Consider the following 22992-nt stretch of genomic DNA (forward strand, 5'->3'; position numbering starts at 1 on the left):
GTCTCTCTCAAAGCTTTATGAAGGTCTGGCCCAGTTGATGACAGAACACATGGAAGTCCAGCGATGGCTCTTCAAGATAGATAGCGAAGTGGGTGGACGGGGAACGGCTTATTGTGACGTCAGCTACCTAAAATGCCGCCCATGGGCACAGCAGGAGTTTATCCGCCACGGGCCTAAACAGTGGAGAACGTCACTCCCTCAAGTAAGGGTAGGACTGCTTTATTTTTAACTTTAAATAACCTTCAGTTATACGATTGGATTATTTGTTGTTGTTGTTGTTGTTGTTGTTGAGAAAGGATACATTTTAATATTTATATTGTATTATTATTCATTATTTTAATTATGTTTCATTTAATTATAGTTTTCAGGATAATTTATACACATCATATTTGATCTTTTTTTACATTTAATTTAAATTGAATATACCGGTAAGTTCCTTGAACTATTTCAGTTCTAAAATACCGTAATGTGTTAGCATTATGTTTAATAAATCCTTAATACAATAGTGATAATACTAAACATTTCACACAAAAAAAACAAAGTTTTGGTAAGGCTGGGTAGATGCCAGTGATTTTGCCTTTAAAATGAATAAAATAAATCTGTTGAGAACATTTGTTCTGATTTGTCCTAAACGCAGACCATTCAAATGCACAGTCTGCATGAGTGCGTGCCTATTGTGCAACAGTAGCACTTTAGAAGTATCAAGTGGCTTGTTTTTTTAAATGCAAAATGAAATGTGCCATTTCTTTTATTTTGCAAATGCAGCTACACTTCAGTCACAAGCGTTGTTCATTAGAATTTCCGCTTTGCCTGGTTTTTATATTTATATTCTGTACAAAATGCACTCTTGTCTCAATGGCAAGCCTGTCATTATTGACCAAGGCCAAACTTTGATGCCATGAGAGTGCTTATGACTCAAATACATGGGAAATTAATAATGAGTCTTGAGAATGAGAATTTTAGCATATTTATGTATTCTAATTCAAATGTGATGTATTCAACACTCTGTTGTGTTTTTTAAAAAACACATCAGTTTTATCCGCCGGTAATCATGTTCATAACCCTCTCCTCGATAATTTGGCCCTTGATTTAAATACAGTGTTTTGCCATTACACCGTGAGCTTTGTATAAACTAATTACAGGGTTATCATCATACGATGCTGTGTGCAAAATCAGACCTAGCTTTTTTTTTTCTTTCTTTTTTTTTATTCCAGCCTTTTATTGTAACCTTCTATCCCGGGGGCAATAGGAGGCCACGTGTCCAACCTCCAAGCTATTAGCTCAGTCCCTAATTTACACTGAGGCCGAGAGAGGAATCTGGGGCTGTAATTGTAGTGGCATTGGCGCTGTTAATTACAGAGGTAAGCGGTTGAGGCCCAGCCAAGCTCCATTATGGTGATGGCGGTGAAGGAGCTTTAAATGGGGGCTCTTCACCAGCTGGGGTCCCAGTGAGAGGAGAGGGAGCTGGGGCCTGATGAGCTGGCCTGCACCCTTAGGGCTTCTGGGCCATATGGAAGCCAGTACGGGCCTTTATTCTACCTCTTCAACCTTTTTAATCAATGGCAAGCTCTGCTAACAGAATGGAGAGCACAGAGGTTATTTCAGCGTGTCATTCATTTTCTACAAATCTGTATTCACTCTTTTAGTGCCAATTTTGCCATTCTGCAGCACCCCTCATAACTGATTTTTGCTAAATGCTCACTGTTCTGTTTACGGTTGCGTATTTGCATGTCATTCGTTTTATTTATCTTTTTGTCATGCTCATTGCACTTTATTACTCAAGCTAATAAATTCAGCAACAAATGTGGAAATATTGTAGAGCAGATTTATCAGTGTAATGTTTTAATTGCAGTAGGTAATAAAGGGTAAATATTGCCTTTTGTTCTTTAAGTACAAAACATTTGTATGTATGATGCCTGCTACATATTTGCAATTAAATTTTTTAAAACGTCCATTTGAAGGACCAGAAAACTATTATAATGATTTTGTAATTATCAGAACACAATTATCAGTGCTCAGTGGCTTCACATAAGTTTTGCGTTTGGCTTTATTTATAGGAGTCATAGGAGTTTAAATGCTATTTTGCTTCTCTAGGGAGCTGTTTTTAGTATAATGCATCCTTTAATTTCCCCCGTCAAGCCCGGGTCTATGGTGAGCTCCCCCTCTATTTACCCTATTTACTGTGTGCACATTGTTTAATTATTGATTCTGTAAGGAGCCTTTTCTAATGCAAGGGGAAGAATACAAGAACCCATGTGGCCCTATAGAGGAACAGCCACAGAGATAAGTGTGAAAACAGACCTAGAGGCAGTGTGAAGAAAGACTGTGTGATTCTTTGCAGTTTGTTTAGGAGGCCCAAACCCAGAGGGGTGTTTCAGCCCGGGGCGAGCCTATCAGCTATTCAGAGAAGATGGGTTAAAGACATGCGGATCTCACTCTATTCAACGGCTGGGTGGACCCGTACACGCAACACTTTACACATTACAAACATGCACGTTCTGCCAGTACATGGGTCATTAGACACGAGGGAGCATTATACTAATAGCATCAACAGATAGACAGATTGTCTCCTACTTATTTTATTCAATGCATGTGGGATTACGTGTTGTACCATGTTTATTTTATTAGATATTGAATGTAACGACACTTTCTGTATTCCCCTTTGGTTAATGTTGCGTTTGGGAAGTAATCCGCAAATATGTCCATATAATAACCAGGCTTTATTTTCAAACCCATTCAAAATGTCCATTTACCTGATATCATCACTTTATATTTGTATTTTATATTTGTATGTCTAACATCTCATGTATATGAAAGTTATATCAGATGGCTTACGAAGAAAAAAAAAACACACACAAAAAAAAATATCTGAAGAATGTTTCACTTGTTTTTGTCCATATAATGAAAGTCAATGGGGTCCAAAACAACATTGGACCCAACTGCATGACATTGCGTGGACAAAAAACAGTAAGACATTTTTCAAAATATCTACTTTTTGGTTCCACAGAACAAAGACAGGTTTGTAATGACATGAAAATGTACTAGATTATGGCAGAGTGCTCATTTTCAAGTGAAATATCCCTTTAAGGAAAGCTTTGAAAAAGCCCCATATCCCTCTTAGGAGGTATGCTGTTGAATATGCTTGCAACTGCAATGTCACTCTTTCTAATGTAGAGATCAAACAGCAATCAAAGCACACAGGAGACATTTATTTTATTTATATAGTTTCAAATAGCTCATCTTTATGTGGAAGCCAAGCAAGGCCCGAATCCTCTCTCACAGTACAGTTCGCAGTTTAAGTCCAAATAAAGAATGGCAAAAATGATTCCCTCTCGCTTTCCTTCCCTCCCCGCTGTTTGTGTGAAGTGCATTGGCAAATTCTCAGAGCGTGCCTGCTCTTTCGCGGGGAACGAAGGCCGTTTCCTTACACTTTTTGCCGCACCATTGTGTGCTTTATGGCTTGTGTCGGGGGTGAAATCACTGCGCAGCGATTGACCCTGGCTCTTCTGGTACTTGAATATGATGATGGCTGTTTCATGACTTGAATATCAACAGCATCATATCTCCGCATCTTGAAACTTCTTCAGTGATGTCAGTGGTCACATATGTTTGAATATTATAAATGTACTTGAAAAGGTTATAGACTTAATGGAGATTGAAAATAATTCATCCTTACCATCTTCTAGAGCACAACCTGCACTTCTCAAGGTTGTTAAACGGGACCTATTGACTTATTATATGCGCTTTAAGAATGAAAAGGATATTTCATTAAATAGTTTCCCACCAAAATGATTCTTTATCCTTTTATGTTGTGCTTAAGTAAAAACTGTTTTCTATCTCATTGCAGTAGGAAGTACATAAATTATGTACTTAATGTGCTTGTGGTGGCTGTCCTTAAGTGCTCGGTCCATTCTTCTCAGTTTTGAGAGGTCCTTAAGGTGATATTCTTTATCTTACTAACCAACAGGTTTTAAGAGGCACTCCTGGAAAGTCAAACATTGCAATTAACAACATAATTAAGTGTCAAAGCCATTATGGTGTTTTCTAGTTACAGAAACAAGGGCTGTATTGATCAGAAACAGACCCTGATTGATCTCTTGATCGATTGGCTTGCATAGGTATTTATCTGCCAGCATGTGTCAGTTCTTATTGGGGACAGGTGCAGTTACTATTGCCTTCAGTTAAAGCTATTAGACTACTGTGATGCCGTGGCAATGGGCTGTCAATCAAAGTCCCCCACCCCCATACACAACCACCTTCTGTGCTTTTGTAAGGCATGTCAAATTAAGACACACTTCAGTAGTTACTGCTTCATCAGGGGTATCGACACTATGTAGTGCTATATGTTTTTTTTTTTACATCAGACCCAGACACCATGGTCAGAAATTGCTTAATGACGTAAATTGAGATATTAGTTTTATTTAGGTCGTTCTTTGGAGCTTGGAGGATTTTCAGTATGACCGACTTTGCTTTTATCTTTTATTTTTTGGTGCAGGAGCCGGTCATGATCAAGTTCTTAGAGGAAGTTCCTCATCTTCTGGCGTCATATGCCCGGCCGGCCAACACATCCTGCTATACTACATGGACCTGTTTCTTAGAACACTTCCTCAGGGAAGGTAAGTTTGCAAAGTACCTCAAACCTGTCAGATCAGACACTTTCTCTTTGTACACTCTTACATTCCAACACCTTTTTTTGGTTAATTACATTCATCTTCTTTTTGGAATTTTCAGTGTGAACACATTACTCATACTATTTATACTACAAAATGGCATTGAATAGTACAAATTGGGAAGCGCCTTTAGTGTGAAGAACATTTTAATATTCTAAAGAACCTTTTTTTTCCACTATAAAGAACCTTTTGAGCCATGGAAAGTTTCCACTGATGTTAAAGGTTCTTTATTGGCATCTGTGGTTCCATGAAGAACCTTTATTTTTGAGAGTGTATCCATCTCCTTCCTCAGGTGGAGTGATAGAAGCCTTCCCTCCTTCGGATAGTGTGACATGTCTGACGGTGGATCTTCTGGTGGAGCCGGGTGGAGATGTGCACATGCTGTCCTGTGGAGATCAACTGCGTGGGCCCAGTGGGTTGGAAGTGGTGGGCTGCACTGTACCCCAGTCCTCCATCTGCCCTGACGTCCTGCACACTATCTGCAATAGTATAGGACAGGCCTGTCAGCAGCGCTTCATCATGGGACACCTCTCCATAGATCTAGTCACCTTTCTGGATCCCAGCAACCTGGAACAGCAGGTTAGAGAACCAACTAAGTCTTTAAAACACTTCTCAATATGAACCACTTTATATTTACACTACCTTTTTAAATATTTGGGCTCAGTAAGATTTAGAGTAAGAATACTTTTATTCAGCAAGGATGCATTAATTATTTTTTTTTACATTACGAAATAAATTGTAATGCAAAAATGTACGTTACAAAATGTTTTATTTAAAATAAATGCTGTTTTAAAGATTGATAATAATAAGAAATGTTTCTTGAGCTCTAAATTACCATATTAGAATGATTTTTGAAGGATCGTGTGACACTGAAGACTGAAGCAAGGGCTTCTGAATATTCAGCTTCGCCATCACAGGAATAAATTACGTTTTAAACTTGATTAAAATCGAAAACAGGTATTTTAATTTGTAATAATATTTCACAATATAACTGTTTTACTCTATTTCAGATAAAATAAATGCTGCCTTGGTGAACATAAGATACTTTTTTTAATTGAATGGTAGTGTATATTTTATATATATTCTATTTTTTATATTTTTATACTTTACAGATATGAAGCATTATAAAAGTAGTCACGTTAATGTACAATTGAGTATGAATATAGATAAGATTAAGGTTAAATGTATAGGTATGACATTTCCATTCATAGTACAGTAGACTATATGCTTTTGAAACTATTATACATTATGTAACATATCCACTTTAATCAGACAAAGAAAGCGGTTATCCAAAGAAAATTGGTATACGTTTTTATTAGTACAGTTTTCTGGAATCAAACCCACAACCTTGGTATTGCTAGCGCCATGTTCTTCCATTTGAGATACAGGAACAATGGAAGCACTCAGCTCTATCTATCTTTCATCAAACAAGCTCGCTCAGAAACAAATTGACCCTTAAATGTCAGTGGTGTGTTTTACAGCTCTATGAAAACAGAACCTGCCATGTTAAGAAGCTGTTGAAAATGATATGGGATCTGACATGTGGCACTGTTCTGTCAGAGCACGTAACACCGTTCTCACCTTATAGAATATAGATAGTGTGAGGGTTCAATCTACTGGCCCGGGGCTCTTATTGAGATGTTATAAGATCACTCCTAGGTTCCCCTTAGGAGCTGTACAGATGAGACAATGAAGGGTGGCTAATGTGCCAAAAGGCAATCTAATAAACTGTCAGGTCTTATTGTGTCAATAAACTAATTCGCCTTTTAAGGCCTTGCCCCCTGACCTTACAACACCCCAGCTATGTACTGGTGTCAGACAGGAGGTCAGGCTGGAGTGTCTTTTCCTCAGACGTTGGGGTTCTTGGTCACTGTCGAAGACAGATCGAACAATGTGGTGTTTTCTCTAGCACAATAAATAGAAAAAGAACATTTTGGCTTGCTTATTTGCAAGATTCTCCCCATCTTTTTTCAATATCTGCAAAAAATACAGTAAGACACTACATTGAGTTGATTTTACGGACTATGTACTTTAATGTACTTTTAAAAATTAATATACCGGTATGCAGTTATCTAAAGAGCTTTTTATACCTGCATAAGCTAATAGGTTTTAAACAGTTCATGTAGACCTCATGAAGCTCATTTTTAAGGTTACCTAAATAAACATTTGTTACAGTGCTGAGACACCCCTAACAGTAGGAGGCTAACTAACTAGCATTCCTTGCGTTTCAGACCGTGCATGGTTTGCTTTGCATCTCTGCCAAATGACATGACAACTGAAAAATCTCTGTGGGTGAAAAGGGAGGGGATACATTAAAATAAATTTAAGTCTAATGTGGAAAAAATGAAATGGATTTGACCTCACTGACCTTACTGTGTTAGATATTGAGTTAGTCATTTTTCAAAACTTGTGTTTCTAAATCTAGGTCTGTTTATTAAGTCATGGGATGTTAATATCCCCTGTGGAAATGTTATACATAGTGCAAATGATTAGTGAGCAAAGGAGTGATTATATAACTAGGCAACATGATGCATAATTAATTAGAGTACTGTGATTTTTATCAATGATTCTTGCTGGCAGGCCTAAGATGGAAATGTGTCTTGTCACATTGTTCTTTTAGCGATCCAATTTCCACTGCCACTAGAGGGTGTCAGAACACACTCACATTGAATTCACTATATCGATCACTATTTCAAAAAGAAAACCTATTCTTAGTTGTTCTTACTGTTGAAGGGCCTGTCTGGAGATGGACAGTGGTTTTGGTGTAAGCCAAATCCTAGTGTTCTAATCACTCATGTATGTGCTTGAAATGTTAGAGCTCAGAAAAATAGCTTATGACATTTACTTAACACAGTGAAAGCCTGGAGCCCCCTTTGAGTCAGTGGTTGATTTTTACAGCTACTTATGCACATACTATTTATCACTCTGAAAGGGTTGGTCTAGTATGAAATGCTATAGAACAGATATATTTTCAAATGAATGTCATATACCGCTGTTTTAATCATCGACTCAGTTGGCATGCTGTGATTTTAAAATAGATGATTGACTTTGGAAGGCAGAGAACAGCAGATTTTTTTAGATAAATTACTCATGGAGGTGGAATATACTTTTCCACAGAAAATCTCACACTTGAATCTCATATACACTCCCGATAGAATGCCATTTAGTCCTGCAAATGAAAGTAATTCCTACATTCTTCTGATTGAATAGCACCAGGATTCTCTATATTGTGAATTCACAGAGGCACGGGATGAATTTTATTCAGCGTGTCTTACTGAGAATAAACTGCACACACAATTAAAACTGACAAAAGGAATTCAGGCAGATAAATCCAAACATCACTGTCCGATCTCTCCTGGCACAGAGGCAGACAGATCTGCCAGACTAGTGCTAACCTGTCTCTATTTAAACATCAATTTACATTTAAACCTGTTGCTAAAAGCAGTCTGTATTTTTTGTATGTGTGGGGGAGAGGTGGGTCGCATGTGTTTGCCCTTGCAGGCTTGCCTCACATTGTGTGCGGAGGGAGGCTCAGCTGCAAGATTGCAGTTTTTAATGAAAGTGAAGGGGCTATAGAAGACAGGTACAATCTGGGCGTATATATCAAGCGCCTTTGTTGAGGTTGACAATGAAGCAGGCTTGGCTGATTCTACAGACTGGCTAAATGGTCCCACCTATCCCACAAGCACAGGTATTAAGTATGACTACTGGATGAATTCAGCTCTATACTCTATACTGAGTCCGGAGTCCAGTTTTCAAAGGTCATTGCTTTACTTGATTCCTTTACAAGGGCTTATTTCGGACAGGGATTTGTGCTTAGTCTTTAAAGAGCTTTAAATTTGTATGAATTAACTACTTTCGCAAGCAAAAAAATTAACTGTGATGACATCATAACATTTCTTATTATATACTGTAGCTACAACACAAAGGAATATTTTTTTTTTCTGGACAAAATCAACAGATATGAAATAATTAATCCTTTATTTTCTTTCTTTTTAGTAGTTATTATATACTGAAATTAATTTGTGCTTGCAATTGAATTAAAGCCGGTGTAAGATGATGATTCAGCGCACTGTATATTTCTGCATGTGAACGTTGAGCACAATACTGTGATCAGAAAGTGATTTCAGCAGCCGGGCCACCATTTGCATTTGCTGGCAGCAGCGTTTAGGTTGACAAATAGGGACGACAGGAGAGTCAGCCAACTGCCACTTAGTTATTAACAACTCCTTCAGTGGTGATTTATTTGCCACTTTTTGAAGAGAGGGCATAGCTATTAGATTATTATCAGGGAAAATTAGCCCTGTTTAAGCATAAGGCCACGACTGGGCCTGACCCCTTAATATCCTTATAATGATGCCATTAACCATACAGATGTGAAGAGTCTCCAGTTGGGCTTTAGACACAGTATGTAACACACTCTCTCTCTCTCTCTCTCTCTCTCTCTCTCTCTCTCTCTCTCTCTCTCTCTCTCTCTCTCTCTCATACACACACGTCTGTTGAATCTGAGCTCTGTTTTTTCCCCCTGCAAATACAGTTATTCATCTGTCTGTTTGTTGTGAAATTTTTGTCATTGTCTACTTGCTGTTTGAAAATAAGCGAATAGTTACGTTGATTTATGTGTTGGACCTCCAGACTTGTCTGTGTATGCTGGTTTGTACTGTATTTAGGTATGGGCTATTGATCTTGACCTGGGCTACAGTAACCAGCTGGCTATGACCCAGCTGATGCTCATGATGACGAGAGGGACGCTGGACTGCCACACCAGTAAACTAGAGGTTTCCCCTTTAGTCAGAGATGTGAAGTCTTCCGTACGCCATGCTGGAATAAAGATCAGAGCTGTAAGAATCTCTAATTTCAAGTAAAGTATCCACTCACTCTATTGGCATTAAGAAGATGTGATTGTTATATACTGGATTTGAAATATGGTATAAAAACATTTGTCAGATATTCAAGACTTTATTTTGGAATAGTTTAGTAATAACCTCATAGAGATCAAAAATGAACAAATCTGTTATTTATTCACCGTTATGTTGTTCTAAACCTACTATACCATTCAAAAGGGGATGGTAATATAGCAAGAGAGTTCAAATGTTAATTTCCTTTGTTTTCTCAGAGAGTAGCCCTCTCTTCCAGTTCTTCCAGTCTTACAATTTCTTACCAAATTCTTTTTTTTTTTTTTTTTTTATCGTGGTATATATGACTTTCTTTCTTCTGTGGAAGCACAAGTTTTAATGTTGCCATTCTCATCCATACAATAAAAGTGGACGGAAACTATGGGCTGTCAAAAATGCATCATAAAAGCAGTGTATGCAACTTGTGTGTTTTATTCCAAATCTTCTTCAGCCGTATGATAGTGTGAGGAAAAGACTGAAATTGAAGTCATTATTCACTGAAAGTTTTGTCTCGACAGCCGTGGTCACCATTCACTTTCATTACATGGAAAAGGGCAGCTTGTACATCCTGCTATAAATAACAATCATTTTATTTTCACAGTAGAAAGAAAGTCCTATGGGCCATGAGGGTGAGTAAATATGACAGAATTTTCTTTCTTTTTTTTCGGTGAACTATCACTTTAAAGGTTAATGCTAAACACTTTGGAATGCTTTTAGCTCTTTAAAGCACAAGAATGCCATTATCCAGAATGTGTTCCTTGAGACTGGACCAAAGAGCAATAAGAGTCCTCTGCTGGATATTATCCCGATAAATCACTGCATCCATAAAGATTGATCCAGCTAAGCTTTGTTGTTTTATTTTGGTTAAATACAACTAAACGCTGTAATTACGCTTCCGACCTGATTGGTGTTTAGAAGAAGCTGAATTCATTATCATTTTGATAGATGAGTCTAAATAATCAGCCCATAAATAATGCATACCATATTCATTATGCATGTGTATGCATGCCTGAGCACCTCATCAACCTGATGCCAGCCCCTAAACAATAGAGTTCCTTTATTAGCGGCAAACCGGAGTTTACGCTTGTTAATCTGCGACTTGTATTATTTTATCAAACATTCATTTGGTTTGTATGCCCTCATATCGCCCGGCTCCCGCCTGCCTGTCTTAATGGCTCCGGCTTTGGCCATCATTTAAACCTAGAATATTACAAACACAATTAAAACCCTGCAGGAAAAGCTTTTTATTGTTGTTTGAGGATAGTGTGCCTGACAGCTGAAAACAGAGTTCCATAGAAGGGAATTACTCATGCCCCGCACACCGTGCAAGGGCTTTACCCTCCGCTTCATATCTGTCACTGAGAATATGCCTCATGCCCGCTACGAGTCCTGCGAGTCCTGCCACTCTTAACTAATCCGCTCCTGTGGCGTTCTTTTAGACACATCTTTTATCTGCCGTGTCTGTGAGCATCGTTGGGTTTTATAGGAAACCTTTCTGTTTTCTGCAGCGGTATAACCTAATAACACCGGACTCGGTCTCCCCAGTGCCCTCTTTGACTGTGAAACTAAAGCCCCCTTTCTCCATGCGGGCTTTCGAAACTCTTCTATTTGTTTCTAGTGTGGCGGTTATTGCCATCCCCGAGAGGTCAATTTATCATTTAGATGTACTGGTCAATTTTTTAGCAACAGAATCACATGCAATTTCTTGTCTAACTCTGTGTGTACCGTATGTGCTCTTCTCAGCAAACCTCCGTGACCAGTCGCTTTGCAGTGATGTGCACCCGACTTCTCCACACCAATCTTTCTTTGGTATATTACAGCACATTTTTTCTGATGTGCAAAGCGCAGGGCATAGGCTATGATGTCAAGGTATAACCTCTCCCATTAATACAACTGGTGTTCTTTGATTGCAGAGCAAGTGTTTTTATATACTTCTGCTAATGTTTCAGGCAAGGCAAGGCACTGTGTTCGCCCCCCATGACAGCAGAGATAGAAGGAGTCTTGGCATGCTGTGAGTTCCCACATGAAGCAGGCAGACGCATAACCCTTGTCTTTCTCCAGCTTTGTTTTCCCTTCTTCTGTCCCCATTACCATTAGAGATATATCTAGACCTTGAGCACACTCCCAAGAGCAGATTAAACATTATGTAGTGAATACCTCAACCTGAAATGTGTCAGAGTGCAAAATACTGCCAAGTCGAATTAAAAGCATTTGTCACATAAATCCTATACCCATCACATCGAAGCCCTGCTCTCCTTCCTCATTTCTCCCTAAAGAATAGCACACTCTTTAAGGCTGAGAGTTCTCATTAAGCTCCTTACAGCCCCACAGCCAAACAAGGTGATTGTTTTTTTGTTTTTCTCTGATGATGGTTCTGGGGGATCATTAGTAAGCTCGTTTGTTTCTGTGTGTCGTTAACAGAACAATCTCGGAGAATCTCCAGGGAGCACTGCTGACCTTTGCTCGCAACCTGTCAGTCATTCATCAGGAAATATCAGCTCCAAATATGCAAGGAGAAAACAATTTTAAGGTATGCGGATGTATTTTTTGGACCCTGCGCTTAAAAGTCCTTATGCTAATGGGATATTCTCTGCTTCACTTTAGTCATCAAAAAACACTATAGATGTTTCACGTTCAAGTCATGTATCTACAAACTAGGACAGAAATCACAAGGATTTTTGACAGTTTCACCTATTAAAAATAATGGTTTTAGAGACTTTACAAAGACAAAGAATGACCTGACAAACAAATAATTAACAAAAATATATCCACAACACAGCAGTAAGTATCAGTCACTCAGTAGAGGAGTCCACTACTCCACTATTTACTCCAAAAGGCTCTGCAAAACCTTAATGTAATGCTAGTAATAATAAACGTCATGCTTCAAATTGAGTTATGACACAACAATTGTCAGCATATTACTTTTGGCAAATGGTGAGTATACAGGCCCATAGTGAAAAACAGGTTTACAGTTTGCACAAAAATATGTCACAATTTTGTCTAAGCATGTTATTCTAAAAAAATATATATTGTCCGTATTATAACTAAACTAAAGTTTATTATTAAACTATCATTATACCAAAGTTTCACTGAGACATTTTGTGGTAAAGAGAAGTGAACTGGTCAATCTCAGATGAGAAAATTTTACTTGAGCACATTTATTTTTGAAAAAGCATGCCACTTGCCTGTCATATTAACATTTTATACAATACACAAGTTATGCATTTATTAAAGTGAAGGCTGTATCTCTGACCACTATCTGCAGCTGAAGTCATACAAATGTAGAACACTGTGGACATTGTGAGTGAATTGGAGATTCTTTGACACTTGCTGAATTACTGCATTCAACACACTATTACTTAATTTGATGGAATTCTTATTCACTGTTCAGTGGTTAGAGGTTAAGATCTGTTGTCAGACATATACTGAATGTCTGCTATTGTTTGCTTTTATAAGGAACTTATCAAGGACATCGAGGAGATCCTGGGCATGACCATACAAAACCAAACCACATCTCAAGAAGAAAAGGAGATTCCTGCAGTCGGAAGCGAACAGTTATCACCTCATAAACCACACAGATCAACCCCAAATAAATCAACATAGTTATACCATATCATCAAAAGCATTTGCACATTCAGTTATAAATTGCTGTCAAGAAACATTTCTACAGAACTTAGTTATATAATACATACTGTAACATTTCATCCATGGCCTTTTTAGGTTTCATTTTTATAGTGATCTAAAATGTTGTGCAATTTTTTTGTTTTTGTTTGTAAAGATTAACAATGCGAAAAGGATGTGCCATTCATGACATTTTCCTAGCTCATCATAGGGTGAGACTACAACTGGGGATAGTTGCTTAATTCGTTCCGCCTTGAATTATGTTCCAGGAACACAAAACATAACTTTGCATTAAATCTTCTTTAAAATTATAATCACTAAAAAATAAGCAGTTTTTGATAGTTTTTTAAATAGGTACTATACATTATAAATGTAAATCTATATTGTGCATTTACTGTTAGAATGTATTGTATAACTAATGCTATATTACTATATTGTATTTTATGTTTAATTCCAATTGTGAATGGAAGTTAAGTGCGCATGAGAATAAAGATCCATGACACTATACACACTGCTATGCTAGAGCAAATGGGAACAAAAAAAGCGCTTGGTTGTTTCTTCCCGGAGAAGATATGTATCGTACCACTGAAGGTTATATTGAACGCATCATAATTTCTGCGAAAAACTAACATATTAATCGTACTTTCGTCCAGGTAACAATATAAATGATTGTCAGACGAGTTTTAAAGCCGCTCCGGTAAGTTGTGTAACGTTAGCCTTTACTGACAACCGAAACGGGACTAGGATTCAAGATCACAGAATGTTTAGGCGATACTTTTGTACTGACTAAAAGTCACAAAGCTAGCTGTTAGTTGGGGTTTGATGCTCTTTATTTCTCGTGGCTTTGTAAGCTGTCACGTTGCTTAATTTATTTTTCATGACGAAATAATGATGTGACGCACCAACAGAAGCTCTTGAAATATTAGACTTGAGGGTTTACTCAGAAATGACAGAAATTCTGCGGATAATCCACAGCGGCTTTCTAAAAGTGGTGTTGTTCCCCAGCACCTTTGGGAATAAAGCGCTTCGTCCTGCCGCCTCTGAAGTATTAACATGTCACCTCACGCAGCGCGCACTCCCGCCCTGGACCTCGTTCTGCGTGCGCTACCGTGACGTCATCAATGACCAGTTCGGTCTGTCCAACTTCAACTGGCAGGTGCAGGGAGCGAACTACCACATCCTTAGAACTGGTGCTTTCCCTTTCATCAAATACCACTGCACCAAAGCACCTCCTCAGAACCTGGAGTTTGAAAATAGTTTTTTTGCTGCATTGAAAGTCGTTAATCTTGGTAAGTTTTAATGGGCTACACGTTTTATCTGATATTTAAAAAAAATAAAGGCATTTATGTTTTTCCTCTCTTTCTTCAAGGTATCCCATGCTTGGCATATGGCTTGGGTTCATGGATGGTAGTTGGTGTGACAGAGAAGGTTCAGACATCTGCAGGACCTGTCACCGTTTACTTTGCGTACAAGGAGGTGGACGGTGCTCAGTTCTAATATTCTACTATTTGAAAATGACTTGAGTTTCACAGGCCAATATTTGTCATACAGTATGCAAATGCCCTGGAATCCACTTTTGCATTGTATGAAATGCCCTGGAATGCACTTTTGCACAAAAAAAAATAAAATGATTAATTTTCAACTTCTGAGTTTTCTTTTCAGTATAACAATTTGTATTGATTTGTAAATATCAGATTGATAACTAAAAATATAAAAAAGCATAAAAAACGTATTTCTCAATTAACATTATTTAACAATAGTATGTTTATTATTTTTATTAATAGTATTGCCTAAAATAATAAGCAAGATATTCCCCCCAAATTTTGAGTAATAATTGAAGCTTTTTAAATAACCAGTTGCATAAATAATAAAAGAGATAAAACCCACAAAAATTGAGGGGCAAAATTTAGAACCACTGATTAAAAGTTTGACCAGATTATTCAAGAACATCTTTTCTTTCCAAGGTAAAATACTTAATTACATGTCTTTTATTATTATTTATTAAATTGGTAATTGTGTTTCTCATCCGTTTGTTGCAAGTAGGCAAGCTTATTTTGAAATTTGACATTTTTGAGAAGTCTTTTTTTTTTAAAATTGATTAAATGATTTGGTCAAACATGGGATGCAGATTATTAGGCATTATTATGATGCATCTCGATGTATTCTTTGACGTTTACAAGCTATGCAACTCCTCGTTTTCCCACTTGTTTTCCTCCCTAAAGCTAATGCAGAATTTTAAATACCTTCAGCTCATTTATTTAAAGTCAAATTAGAGCCCACGCCCTGCCTGGCATATTGTCAATAGGAAGCAAGAGGGATTGTTTGGAGGACAGGTCTGATAAAATGGTTTTTAATTACAATAGAGGAAGTGTGGCCTTCGTTCAGAGCCCACCCTAACCCCCTCCCCCTGTCATTCTCGGATGCTTTGATTTCTGATAATGTGCTTTGCTGACTCCAGCTCTCTTCTGCAGGATCTTTCGTCACATTACCTCTGAGATCGGCTTTGACAAACTACCATATTGATCCTCTAGACTTCTCAAAGCTTTCTGCCGGGCACATTAATCAGAGGCCTCGATTTTCTGGCCCTGCCGCCTTCTCTCTTAGTAGCAGCAGCGATGTGATAATATCATGTATTACATGCAAATCAATAGACCTCTTGGCTCTTGTCTTGCAAATCTTAATTCCGAGTGATTTTGATTAGATTGAGCCATTGTCTGATGACTAAATCTTGTAAGAATACTGGCAGTTTCAAACCATCAGGGCTGTATTGAATTGCCAATAGCCCTTATTAAGAATTTCATCCAATTTAAACACAAATGACGTAAATGTGTTTCTTTGACTGCGTTACATACCTGCCCCCTCATTCCCAGTGTATATACAGGCAGGCAGCCCCTATATTACATCATCAGTGAGGGGGCTAATTGGCCTTAATGGAAATCATTTAGACACCCAGCGAAATCTGATCAGCACTATTAGCCTGAACGGGCTGGCTCTTCCTTTTCATCTTTGAGTGTTGAACTGCTGCATGGGGAATGCTCAGGCAAGCATGTCTTAATTCCTCATTGACTCTTTGACCTTTACCCCGTCGCTGATACTGTAGCAGACCTGGAGGAGGATTAGAGTGTCACCGCGTGGTGACAGGCCAGGCCTTTGTGGCTTTGACAGGCTGACGCGAGCCCTGAGAAACCCGAGCCGATGTCGCGGTGTTCGTGGTGTTCCTGTTTTTGGTCTGTTCCACGAGTGTGGTGCCAAGCCACAGGAGACGACATTAGTCTGAGCGGGTGCTTATCGCTTACACCTCACCTCGGTCAACGGTCTAGGATAACGGAGCAGCAAATTGGCTACTGTAAAGTAACGGAAAATTTAACGGCGTCATGTTAAGAGATCAGTGCCTTGTTTTAAGGGCCTTGCAATCAAGACTCGTGTTTGTAATTGGAGGTCTAAATTACCCTCTCTTGAATATAAGGTACTAATCAACAAAGGATTAAGCACTTGTATTAACAAGTTCAATTACATGCAAATAAAGGAGACCCAAGTTAAAATCTTTAAATACAAACACTATTTACATCTTAGGTAACTAATGAAAATGTGAAAGCGGGATATGATTGTGATATGAGGAGGGGAAATCAGAGGTACGTGGCGCATAATCTATTATTTAGCAAGAAAAATCACATTAATTTTTGGATGACATGGAGATGTATGTGTTTGGCAGAAACAATTATTGTATGAATAACCCCTGCAGCTAATTCTGTGAAGGTTATCATTGAGCTCCCAGACCAACTACAGGCTCCTGTGTCTCGCAGGGTTCTCCATCAGCAGGGGAATGTCAGCCGCATCACAGTTTGTGTCGTGTGTTTCCGTGATCTTCGTGTCAGCAGAGGTGCTGAGACAAATAGGTTTGGAATTGAACTTCTGTTGTCATAAGTCATTAAATGATGGTGACAAACCAAGGTAAGCAATTATAGCTCACTGAATCACATTCATGAGGACATCTTCAAGAATGTCAAAAATCTGCCAATGTATTAATTGCATTTGTGTCTCGTGATATTACAGTATTGGCTGCAGTCCTGAATTCTGATTAAATTCACTTTAGCGAGGAAAATGATTTTCTTATATGGAATAGGCCAGGGATCACTAGTGTAATGTCATTTCATCCCGAATGAAACCATCATGTGAATCTCTTGTAGAAAAAAATAATAATATTTATCTGTTTATTTAGCTCTTTTTGCATTATTTAAACTCACAATTAGTTGCACATGTTCAATGCACAAATGCCTTTGTATTAAGTCTATAATATATAGTAGAGGAAACTGAATGGTGGTAACAATTTTTGCTTTAATATCTCCAACTCGGATTGTTTTTTGTGCCATTTGTGTTAAACTTAAAAATAGTTTTCCCCACATTTGTCTGCAGTTAAAGTTGTCTTAAAACATTGAACTTATCTCTAAACTATGTACTTTAATGTGAAGTACAAAGAGAGTTGTAACAGTAGGTGGAAGGGGTTGTAACACTATTAGAAAACATAATGCATTTAAAGTTAAAAAAAGGGGAAAAAATAAAAATATATATATTTTAAAACCATTTGTGTGTCCACAAATATTGCAGTATCCGAAATCCTTTTCGGAAATTTTTAGGTCCCCATGAAGAAAACCGCTTATAAATGATACTATAGTTATATTATATACTATATTATAAGTAAAAGTTATTACAGTAGGCGTTTTACAGTAGGACATGGTTTTGAGTAAATGCTATATATCAAATTAAACCGGAATCGGATTCAGAGGACGATATTTTGTCATTTAATATGCATTAACCTGATCAAATTAGAATCAAGAAGTGAAATGTTGCATCTCAAAATAGTTTTTTGTCATGTAAATCCTTTATATTGACTGAGCTCAGGATAAAGGTTGTCATTTATGATGGTTATTTCATCCCCGTACTTTCCAAGTGTTGTTGTTACAACTGACCCTGTGCTACAACCATTTCTGGTCTCCCCTATATAGCCTTTGATAGTCAGTAAGTATATTTTAATGGAGATTTCATCATGTTAGCATAGCATTATCAGACTGAAAAATGAAAATGGATTTAGTGCAATTGTTAAAGCCTTAGTGATTTCTGTGTATTATAATTGCTGACCTCACACCACTGAGGCTGGAATTACTTGATGCTTTTTTCACATGCTATTGGGTGCTGAGAGTGGTTCTTATAGAGAGGGGAAAAAGCCATTAAAAATCTATTAAAGCAGATCTTTTTACCCAGAGGGGAAAGCCTTCTCATTACTAAGCAGATTGGAAGGGATGACAAGTGGCTGTATATTTCTTTTTTATTTTCCTTTCTTCTTCTTCTTCTTTTTTGAAAGACCAGCTGAAAGGCAGCATGCCCACTGTGCCAATCAGTATTGCTTCAGCTACAGGCTGCAGGTGTTTCCAGTGCTGTCAGTCATGCGAAGCACTGACCCTTTCGAGTCTGGATTCGGGCAAGTGATTCACGATTCGCGCGGAACAATTCCTCAAGGCCGCCTCTGTAGCGCTCTTTAGTTCGTGTTAAAATAAATGCAACATTAATTAATGCAGAAGTTCATTAAAAAGTTGTTCATTTGAAGTGCGGATGCTGTTATTTAGGAATGTGTGATAAAAACGTGCTTTATGTTAATGGATCATCATCTGACTGATGACACATCCGTGTAAATGTATCCCGTCTGAATTCATGTTTTCTGTTTTGATATTTTCCAACATTTAGCTTAATGCATTGTTTTTGGTTCTCCTTCCAGCTGATTACAACTTCGCTTTTGCTTCTCCCTTGGAGCTTGGAAGATGCCTCGCTCATATTTACTGTTTACAGTGTTGACATTTAGAATAATGGATACTAATGGTGTCTCCATGAATTATTGTGAGAGTTAAATGAACTCTCCATTTTATTATATATTATGCAGTATTTAAAGTTTTGGGTCATTAAAAACCAGACGGCCCCCTCCCCCCGCCCCAAGTTTGTCTTTTACCCCCTGCCAGTGTGCAGCGATGCCCTTGTTGCCACAGGCTACATCATATCTGTTCTTCAGAAAAGCATTATTACAATATTCTGAACTAATGCTTTGTTTTTGATTCTGCATTCAGATACTATTGTAGTTTTACTGGAGGAGTCTACGCTAGTCTAAGTAACCTGAGGTGCTACGACTTGTAGTATGAATCTTGTAAAGCTTGTTTCTGCGGTCCAGTCTAGCTTTCACTTTTTTGCATTGTTTTTTTGTTTTTTTTATAGGCTACACTTCTTTCACACTGATCGTCCTCTCGAATGTGTATCGCCAAAGTTCTGCTGTTCCAAGGGCACGATCTCTCCCCCTGGAGGTCAACGGCATCTACCAAAGGTCAAGGTTCAGTTGTATTCCTCTTAGAAATGTGTATGTGTGTGTGTCTGCCTTCTATACATCCATATGCATGCATTCTCATAGTTACAGCATGAATCGTGAAATTCAGTGAAATAGCCATCCGCTTTAAATACACTTTTTCAGAGAGCAAGCAGCAAAAAGCAATCTTTTACAAAGGGAAAAACGTGGAGGAAAGAAAGTGAAATAAATCATTCCTGTTATCCACTTTGATACTCGTTCTCTTTTTTTTTTCTTTTTTTTTTTCTTTTTTTTTCTTCTCAGATGTGATGTTAGATCTCCAATCTTTCTGCAAATGAGCCCTGGCTCTCTGTAATGGCTTTCTGCTTCTCATGGGAAGTGCGAGTCGTACGTTCGACCCAAAAGCTGCTGATTGAAGAGGAAAATGTAATACAGGTGTAAAGCAGACTTGATGGGGGTCTTATGCAAGGGTTATGAATTTTAACCATTTTCATCTACACACTTGTATGTACATACATATCCAATTGCATATGAATGTGCTGGCTGGACTGTTTGCTGCTCCGCAGAGACCGAAGGGTTTCTGCTGGGCTGTCGCTAATTCCAGATGAGAGGATTGCTATTATGCTAAATTAATAGGAATTAAGGAGGATTGAGTTGGTTAAGCAAGCACTTGATTAAGCTTTGCACAGCCCAGCAGCTTCATGAATGAAGTTGACACAGACTGTGACTATACAGGACAAAAGAGCTTGGACAGAGGTGATTGCTTACATTTTTTTTTCCCTTCAATTTGGCCAATTAGACATTATACAATATTGCTTGTTTGTTTATTTGTTCAATTAGTGATTGTTAATTATTGTTGTATTTTTAGATTATAATAGTGATTATTATTTTATTTATGCCTTGAAAAATTATTTTGTGATCTAAAAATGAGATTTTCATCTTTGTTTTGTGCTATTTCTGATCAAATTTAAAATGCTATGTACTCTCATAATGATTGGCTAAAAAAAAGAAAAGAGAAAAGACGTTTTTTCCCCCCCTTTATTGTTTAGCATGGTTTCCTTTTGAAATCTCAGGCATGTGATGGCATTTGTGGGCATTATTTTTCATAGATCCTCCAAATGGAGCCATTTATTGATAATCCCAATATTAAAGACCTGAAAAACGAGTGTTATAGATTTAAATTAGGGTGCAAATGTCCTTTTGTGTATATTCAGCATGTGTGCCCTCAGTTTCTAATGGATATGATGCATCTGGCTTCACATCCCTCTAAAAAATTTGAAAGTTACAACCCCCCTGTACGTTTAAAGGGTTAGTTCACCCAAAAATGAAAATTCTGTCATTAATTACTCACCCTAATTTTTTTGATGAAATCTGAGAGCTTTATGTCCCTCCATTGGCAGCTACGCGACTTACACTTTGACGCTTCAAAAAAAGACATAAAGAGATCGGAAAACTAATCCATACGAATTGAGCGGTTTTGTAAAAAAAAAAAATTGAAGAGACACGATCGCTTTATATAGAACAGATTGAATTTTGGCTTTTATTCACATATAAACATTGATCAGCGAATATAAACAAAAGCTCAACTGAACCTGCTTGACGCGCGAGAATAAACCTCTTGCTGAAGCTCAATCGTGCTGCGTCACACACTAGAATGAACCTCATTGGTTCTCGCACGTCAAGCAGACATGCTTGAGCTTCCGTTTACCACAACTGATGTGTGAGTTGATGAATGTTTATACAGTGCTGGTCAGAACTATTTGCCCCCTTGGTAAATATGATCAAAGATGGCTGTAGAAAAATAAATCTGCATTGTTAATCCTTTTGATATTTTATTAAAAAAAATTAGCAAACATCGAACCTTTCATCGAATCCATGATGTCATGTATCTGAACAAGATGTCCTGGACGTCTGGCAGAAAATTAGGCAGAAAATTTAGACGTCTTGTTCAGATGGCATCATGGATTCGATCAAATACCAACAGATACAAAATCAAAACCTGACAGCCTGTGCTAGAAATCTTATAATGGGCCATGTTTGGATCTTCAACAGGACAGTGATCCAAAAACAAACATCAAAATCAAAACAAAAATGGTTCACTGAGCACAAAACCAAGCATCTGCAATGGCCATCCCAGTCCCTGACTGAACCTTATAGAAAATGAGTGGGCTGAACTGAAGAGAAGAAGCGCCAACATGGATCTGGGAATCTGAAGGATCTGGAGAGATTCTGTATGGAGGAATGGTCTCTGATCTCTTGTCAGGTGTTCTCCAAACTCATCAGGCATTATAGGAGAAAACTCGGAGCTGTTATCTTGGCAAAAGGAGGTTGCAAAAAGTATTTAATAAAAGGGGGCAAATAATTGTTCCCAATGTGTTTTGGAGAAAAACATTTATTTCGTAATGTGATTTCCCCCCCACTTTCAATTATTTTACTTCAATAAAAAGGTTAGACTTTTGCATTTTTAAAAAATAAAATATCAAAAGAATAAACAATGTAGATTTATTTTTTACAGCCACCTTGGATCATATTTACCGGGGGCAAATAATTCTGACCTGCACTGTATGTGAATAAAAGCCTAAATTCAATTTGTTCGTGTCTCTTCAATCAAATGTGTCTCTTCAGAAAAGTTGGACTAAACCTCTTAATCATTATTAGTTTTTATAATCTCTTTTTGAACTTTTTGAAGCGTCAGAGTGGTAGTTGTGTAGCTGTCAATGGAGGGTCAGAAAGCTCTTAGATTTCATCAAAAAGATCTTCAGTTCTGTTCCGAAGATGAACAAAAGTCGTACAGGTTTGGAACGACATGAGGGTGAGTAATTAATGACAGAATTTTGGGTGAACTATCTCTTTAAATCAATGGTGTGCCTCACTAGTGTCTATGAGGACATTAACCAGGATGAAAGCTTAACCAGAAAAGCCAAGTGTACCTCTATCATGGTCCCTCTTCAGGGATAAAGTAATTGAGGGGTGGAGTCTCACGGCTGCTAATTTATTACCTATATGTAAATTTAATGATGTGATTGGAAGGGTGCAGACCTGAACCCCGAGGCAACGATGTGGGAATTTATACAACATCCTTGTTTAGTTATTGTCCAACAAAGGGGGAATTCACTTATCACAACCTGCAGAGATTAGTGGGTAATTGTTGCCATAATCGATAAGTCACCAGAGCGTAAAAATAAAAGGTGCAATTGTGTGAGGAAGGGGGTCTGAAATGGTTTTTGGTGTGTTATGGCAGATATAGATTGCATATGTTCATTTCATATTATTGCACTAGCCATGTGTCCCTTCATGCAGCCTAAATTTGGCATGTAAGAAAGCGAGTCTATGTATATGGTTGTGCATTGTGTGGGTTCAAACAGTGGGGCTAGGTCTGCTTGGATGAGCCTCATTGTTCCTGTGCGGCCTAGTGACAACGCTGGCGGGCAGATAGGGATGAAACCTGAGCAGGGTGACAGTG

The 22992-nt window shown here is 37.9% G+C and overlaps 2 protein-coding genes across 3 annotated transcripts in view; both read left to right on the forward strand.

The window, feature by feature from the left end:
• iqch (IQ motif containing H) overlaps positions 1 to 13531 on the forward strand; it is a 35674-nt gene extending 22143 nt beyond the window's left edge. For both annotated transcript variants that reach the window (XM_056254347.1, XM_056254357.1), the window contains exons 14-21: positions 14 to 208; positions 4496 to 4616; positions 4963 to 5249; positions 9341 to 9511; positions 11309 to 11434; positions 11515 to 11576; positions 11987 to 12095; positions 13022 to 13531. In XM_056254347.1, coding sequence (XP_056110322.1) covers positions 14 to 208; positions 4496 to 4616; positions 4963 to 5249; positions 9341 to 9511; positions 11309 to 11434; positions 11515 to 11576; positions 11987 to 12095; positions 13022 to 13168 — 1218 coding nt within the window. In that variant the 3' untranslated portion in view covers positions 13169 to 13531. The remainder of the gene's footprint in view (positions 1 to 13; positions 209 to 4495; positions 4617 to 4962; positions 5250 to 9340; positions 9512 to 11308; positions 11435 to 11514; positions 11577 to 11986; positions 12096 to 13021) is intronic.
• A 221-nt stretch (positions 13532 to 13752) lies between these two features.
• Positions 13753 to 14734, forward strand: cunh15orf61 (chromosome unknown C15orf61 homolog). Its single transcript, XM_056254452.1, has 2 exons — positions 13753 to 14475; positions 14556 to 14734. The coding sequence occupies exons 1-2, from the start codon at positions 14133 to 14135 to the stop codon at positions 14681 to 14683; spliced, it is 471 nt and encodes a 156-aa protein (XP_056110427.1). The 5' UTR covers positions 13753 to 14132; the 3' UTR covers positions 14684 to 14734.
• The last annotated feature ends 8258 nt before the right edge of the window (positions 14735 to 22992 follow it).

This window comes from Rhinichthys klamathensis, unplaced genomic scaffold, assembly GCF_029890125.1.
Source record: "Rhinichthys klamathensis goyatoka isolate OS25496 unplaced genomic scaffold, OSU_Roscu_1.1 h1tg000005l_1, whole genome shotgun sequence".
Classification (NCBI taxonomy): domain Eukaryota; kingdom Metazoa; phylum Chordata; class Actinopteri; order Cypriniformes; family Leuciscidae; genus Rhinichthys; species Rhinichthys klamathensis.